At 39.4% G+C, this 6603-nt stretch overlaps 1 protein-coding gene across 1 annotated transcript in view; it reads left to right on the top strand.

The window, feature by feature from the left end:
• Window positions 1-2278: 2278 nt before the first annotated feature.
• Window positions 2279-6603, top strand: part of LOC102197373 (protein SSUH2 homolog) — a 14876-nt gene continuing 10551 nt past the window's right edge. The window contains exons 1-3 of the mRNA XM_005729850.1: window positions 2279-2364; window positions 2547-2643; window positions 4120-4200. Of these exons, the coding sequence (XP_005729907.1) occupies window positions 2631-2643; window positions 4120-4200 (94 nt within the window). The 5' untranslated portion in view covers window positions 2279-2364; window positions 2547-2630. The remainder of the gene's footprint in view (window positions 2365-2546; window positions 2644-4119; window positions 4201-6603) is intronic.

Raw genomic sequence — 6603 nt, 5'->3', positions numbered from 1 at the left:
AAAAGAAGACAACGGGGGAAAGGGGGGATGGAAAAAAGGACAGAAAAGAAGGGGATGGGGGATGAAACAAAAGACCCACAAGAAACCGGATGCCGACGGACCCCAAGTAAGCTGAAGATCTGAGGCCACATGTCCTAATGACAAACGTGTCCACCCCAGGGAAGCCAAAGGAAAGGGAGGTCCCAGACGTCTTGATGCATGCTCAATCATCCAGGTAAGGAAATGCCATCTTGATGCAGCGTTTTCAGTAGGAGAAACATTTCATAACTCATCCAAGTGACTTCTTTAGTCTAATCTGACTGCAGGTTTCCCAACCTTATAAACAATACATTGCACAGTGACTGAAACTAGCACTACTGAATGAACAATGGGCTGGAAGGTCAGTTCCTTGATGATTAATCAATCACTAATCAATCCGTCCCAGATGGAGCTCCCACAGCAAAAGGCATGAGTGCTAGGGGACTACAGGCAGCGTGCAACTGACCCTGCAGCAAGCCGAGGATAGGGCCCCGAGAACCCCCCAACACAGCAGGTTATGACTTTATGTCAGCTAATGTTAGACTCGAGTGTCCTAAAAATAACACTTTCCTTCTGATAAATAAATAGTTTGACCACATTCTCATACAGTATGAGAGTTTATTAAGTTAGTGTCAAGTTCAACCGTGTTCGATCCACTTGAAAGACATTTTCAGTAATTCTGGCTAACAGCAGCTAACAGTGGAAAAAAGCGGGGCTTACCAACAGAACATTTAAGGATATCCTCAACAACATGTGAAGTAGAACAGTGTATTTGACTGGCATTAGACTCCTTTTAAAACGTTTTAGAGCCTCCTCTAGAGTAAATAGATGAGACTCACCTGGCATATCAAGGTAAACAGCTAACTGACAACCTTGCAGACCTAAACAAAAAAAAAATGATAGGACAGATCTGAGGAACCCCAGTTTTTGCGGTGACTTGGGGGTAAAAACGCATACTGCAAAATATGGCTATTGAGTCCATTTTTTTTGTTTGTTTGTTTATTTGTTTGTTCTTGTTTTCTTGTTTTTTGCTGACTAAAGCACATTTTTCCTACAATAGCCATTATAGCTAGGCGGTAAGAAAACAGAAATCAGTGGACTGCAGTTTGTAATCTTGTGACCTCTAGTGGTAAGAATTTACACACTTTAAACTGAAAAAGTTGCATTTCTCTTTAAATACACGAGTTTGTAAAAGCAATACACAAACAAAGAAGTCAGATTTACTTTGTTTTTCATTCTCCCACAATATGTTTATTCATATATGGCCTCTCAGTTTTGCTTTTCTGTATTTGGCGCAAACGCAAAAGAAAAACATTTTGAAGATGTCCCACAGTTAAGACGTGGGTCTAATAATTGTAGTATTTATTCCTTTCATCCTGTTTAACATTTAATTTCTAACTTTGTTTATCTATTTTTTCTGTCTTTTCCTTAACTACCACCGCCTTTGCCACTGATGTAGGCCTATAGGTTGTAACTTGCCCTGTATCATACAGACACACCGAACACGTTGCGCTTTTGCGCAATTTGGTCCTGATGTTCCCAAGCCAGGAAAGAAAAAGACGGAGATTCTGAGTTCATCAGATTCTTAGAGAAGGCATTTTATGTTTTGATCCAGGAGCTGAAACTGTACGATGGCCGCTTTTGAACGTATTTCAAGATGTCAGTGCAGTTTAAGCTCTTGTTAGCAGAGTGGGGACCACACACCTGAGAAGGCCTATTTTGCTGTGTGCCTGAGGTAAAATAGTTGTTGTTGTTGTTTTTAAACTATTTTTACTATTAAAATTATTTTACTATTTCCGTTTCATTGTATATTCAGTACATGCACGCGATTTGAGCTATGCTGGTTGCCAAATGCAGTGTTCTGATTGGTCAGATCTGTTAATTCAGATTCGAAACATCGGGAAAATCGAGCTTGGTCGGTGTGAACAGCTGCATGAAGAATAGATGAGTCCGAAAAATACTTACAAATATTACGAAATATATATTTCGTGCGAAATATAAAATACGCATGAAATATTCGCACAGATTTTATGTGTGAAAGTTCCTTAAACATGTAGAAAAGTCCAACATGGGGAGGGGGGGGGGGGGGGAGAGGCTACGAGGGCGGATTATGAGAAATGACTTTTCAGGAATGTCGGCGCCTCCTACTAACCTGAGAACAATTTTACTTGAATAGAAAAGCTGTGCCAACACGCCTGGAGAAGAAAAAAACAGCTTCTGACACGTTACTTGTTGGTATGTTTGCAATACGATAGAGGCAGGGCTTCATTTCCTTTCTGTCACAGAGGAGACACAGAAGAAAATAGAGCCGCTATTTTTCTCTCTGACCCAATATCAAAGTTTCAGGTAGACTAAGAATAGTTTTAATTCTGTCTTTATATTTATTCTTTACCCTCAGACCTTTACCCACCACCAGTCTGCTGGTGAGGGAATAGAAATGACAACAGTCGTTTAAACATTATTTTATTGATATTGATATTTGACGTAGGGGCTGATACAAAGAGGTCCTAATTACATGTATTTCGAAGGTTGCGCGGCGGAGTTAAATCAACGGATCCTGTGTGGTTACCATAAAACCGAGCTGGTCTACTGAGTGGTTGATCTGCAGCAGAATGAACAGCGCAGGTAAGAAGTGAAATAGCAGGACAGCAGTCACCCTGCACAGACACCGAGTCCATGCAGGGATGAGCTTCTGGTAGTCGGCGCGACTACCAGCAGCAAATATGTTCCAGCAAATGCAAGGTGCATTTTTAAGGTTTCTTTGAAGTTTTTTTTTTTTTTAATTCTGAGACTAGATAAATACACAAAATTAAATATTCACTGAAATTAAATAACCTGCTGCCCAAACTTCAGTTAAATGGCGACCTGATATCAGTTAACCTGTTAATTGCATCATTTGGTTTTTATTTTCTCTCTGGGATTTATTTGTGCTTGAACAGCTTTACTTATAAACAGAGGTATTTTGTTGAGGAAACAATTCCAATGTGAATATTTTTTTAGTTTTAGGATTTTCCTTTGACCGAAGTCCTGAAAGAAATGATGACTCTGTTAGATGGATATACCTGTTTTTTCTAAAATAAACTTCTTCTTTTTTATTTTTAAAAGGGTGCTGGTAAAAGAAAGCCAAAAGGATTTTTCTTCTTATGTTAATTGTCAGCATTACCACCTCATTCAATTTTAATATAGCTATCGATATGGATGGATAATTGATATGGGTTAGTTTATGCATTTTATTGGGTTGTAATTCTCTTACACTGTAACATTTATCTTTTGGATGGCGGCACAAAGATTGAAAGAATGTGAGAGACAGGGAGAAAGCTGTATGAAGATGGGAGAGAAAAAGAAACAAACATCTCCAAATCTCTGCCAAAATCAGCATCAAAGTTATAATGCTAAAGTAGCTTCTATTTTGCCCGCATACATATCTGCATTCAAGCACCTGAGCAAGGACTAAGCGACTCCACCTACTGTCCATTGTAGATAAAAGGAATCCATGACCTAGGGCTCTGAAGTGTTCTTGTTACAACATGTAGAAGGGGAAATAGGAGCCCTTTCAGTTGTATTCAGCTCTATTGAAATTAGGCTGAAAGACTTTTAAACAAACAAACAAACAAACAAACCAGAATGACTCAGAAGAATAATATCTTAAAGAATACTAAGAACTGTAGAAGGGAAGTTAGACTGATTGCTGACAAGGGAAAAAGTGGAGGAAAGTGAAGCTCAGACTAGGACTTGGGACTCCAGGAATGTCCCACCGTGAGGAACCCCCAGGGCAAACCCAGGACTTGCTAGAGAAATTATATCTCTTGGAGACCTCTCTTAAACAGAGCGCACCAAGGCCACAGAGACCAGCCCTGGGTACATGACCATACATTTCCCTTCCCACAACTGCTGAGGCCCAGCTTACGCAATACTTATTATCCATAATAAACTTCAATGTTGATGTCATCCTCTGAGTGTTCACCTTACCCTAAGCAAAAACATCCCCCCCGCCCCACCAAAAAAAAGGATAATTAATTAATGCATTAAAAAAACTTAGATGAATTTGAGTTCTCTCTGTGTTAGTTTGAATGGTTTGTTTCTTATTTCTTTTAATTCCAGCTGCATATACCCCTCTCATGCCCACCTCAGCCAACACTTTCAGCAATGCCCCATTTTATGAAGGCAATGTGTCGGCAGGAGGTAAGAAAAGCCCAATTCCTCACATTAATGTTGTTGCATTGACCTAACCTGCTTTTTTTATAGCTTGTTTTATAACTTAAAGATCTTTATCATTGCTGGATGACGGTTCCTGCCCCCTCCGCCTATATGAAGCCTGTAGTTTTATGCAGATGTTTGCCTTTTTAACGAGTAGTTTCGACCAGCGGTCCCCAACCTTTTTCGCGCCACGGACCGGTTCACGCCCGACAATATTTTCATGGACCGGCCTTTAAGGTGTCGCGGATAAATACAACAAAATAAAACTAGTACCGGTACCAAAAAAAGAAGATTTATTCATAACACAAGTAAAAAGACCTAGGAAAACCGAGTTAACGATAAAAACGATAACAGAATAACGCTAAAAACCGATAAAAATCCTGAAAAGCATACATTTCACACCTGAGCCTCAACTCTCGCGGCCCGGTACCAAACACACCGGTCCGAGGCCCGGGGGTTGGGGACTGCTGGTTTAGACTACGTATGTAATAGTGTGAAAGAGAAGAGAGAGTTGAGAAGTAATCAGTGCTTAAGCTAATCTTAAAACTAGAGAGTGTGTCTGTCGCTCAAAACTCTGCCTCCCATTAGAAACTTTAAAAACTGTGAATCTCTGGGGGAGGGGGGGGGGGGGGGGTTGTGTTTTTGTCATTTTGTATGATGATTTATGTAGAAGTCCACTTTGTTAGTCTAGTTGTCCTGTTTTGAGTTTCTTATATTCCCTGTTTAGTTCCTTATTATTTAGTATTTTCCCCTTGTGGCCTCTGTGTCTCTCTTTGTGTGTCTGTGTTTATATAGGTTGTGTGAGTTCTTGTGTCTTATTTCCTCCTTGTGTTTTATTCTGTTTTCCCCTGGCTGCCATGTTTCCCCATTCAGTCACGTTTCTGTGTCTGTCTGTCTGTGTGTCTCTTTGTACGATTAGGTTCCAGTATTCCAGTTTAGGTTATTTTCTTTGTGTCACCTACATGCCAGCAAATAAGGCTGTGTTTTTTGAGTTTACTTGAGACGTGAGTGTGCGTTTGGGTCCTTTCCTGCCTGCACACAGCTGACTTATGACAGAATCAGAAATAAACCTGCAGGGTTGCAGTGGAGAACATGTTACAGTTCTGTTCTGATATGTAAATTTATTACGGTAACTGTATTTTGCCTTAATTGTGATTTCATGGTGACTTATTTATTTATTACATTTATTTGACTTAAACATGACAGTTAATACAACAAAAAAAAAGGTGTCGGGGTCAAATTTTAATATCAAAAGTAAAATGAGATGCATTACAATATTCTGTCACCATTTTTGGGTGTGAGGTTAACATGCTGGTTTTAATCTTACTGGAATAGCTAACGCTAGCGTGGGCAGAACCCTCTTTCATTCGCACCACAAATTTCTCTGCAGGATCAGGCTTGTTCAGCTGCACACATAATGTAACTTTGTATGAACTGAAGTTTATCTAAAAAAATTGTCATGTTCCAACTTGTCACTGTTTAACCAGTTTGATGAATGAGTCTTCTGAAGGAAGATAATGTGAAATATGATACCTTTCCTTTTAATTCATGCAAGGGCGTAAATTCGGCATGGACGGAATTAAGGGACATGTCCCCACCAATATCCAGCGATTATTGAATTGTCCCCACCAATAATTTGATCTCTTTGAGTAAAGAAAAACAAAACCGATAGAAATAAAAAATAAAAAAATAAAAAAGCGATCTGTCAACCTCTCATTCACCCAGCAGTGCAGAAAGAGTTAAATTACGTTCTCTACTGGAGTCCTATATCATGTGACAAATATAGCCAATGTGATTGGCTGTGCCTTTCAGGGAGCTCTGTTTAGTTTTAGCAGCGGCAATCCTGCGCTGCGAGGACCTGCAAGGAGGAGAGGAGGATGGCAGCAAAAAGAACCTGGATATAAGAAAGTATTTTTCCAAAGAAACCTGTAAGTGACTTAAAGTCAAGTTCACTCATAAAACCTGTCCATCATAATAACGTTACAGGCTATGCAAGGTAATACATGCCAACCCTCCCGTTTTTTCTCGGACAATCCCGAATTTCAGTGCCCCTCTTATTACTCTTTCTGGGTTGCAAAATAAACTTTTAACAAATTTTCAGGCGAGAATGTAGCTGTGCAGACTTCAAATATTTGAACCGGGGAGAACAGCAAACTCCCAGCTCACTGACTTGATAGGGGCAATACTATGGGCAGAAATCTGTGCCATCAGAAACTGAATTTGAATAAGTTAAATTTGAATTTGAATTGCTCAGACTGAATCTGAATTGTAACTTGAATAAATGCTTTTGAAAACCGAATTTGAATTAGTCTCATTTGAAATTGAATTTATGGTTTGAAAATGATCATCACTAAATTGAAATTGAATTTTATATTTTGAAAATGAATT

The sequence above is a fragment of the Pundamilia nyererei genome, unplaced genomic scaffold (genome assembly GCF_000239375.1).
Source record: "Pundamilia nyererei isolate P.nyererei 1_Seehausen unplaced genomic scaffold, PunNye1.0 scaffold00034, whole genome shotgun sequence".
NCBI classification, from domain to species: Eukaryota; Metazoa; Chordata; class Actinopteri; order Cichliformes; family Cichlidae; genus Pundamilia; species Pundamilia nyererei.
The sequence above is the reverse complement of the archived record's forward strand: the minus strand, read 5'-3'. Positions and strand labels throughout refer to the sequence as shown.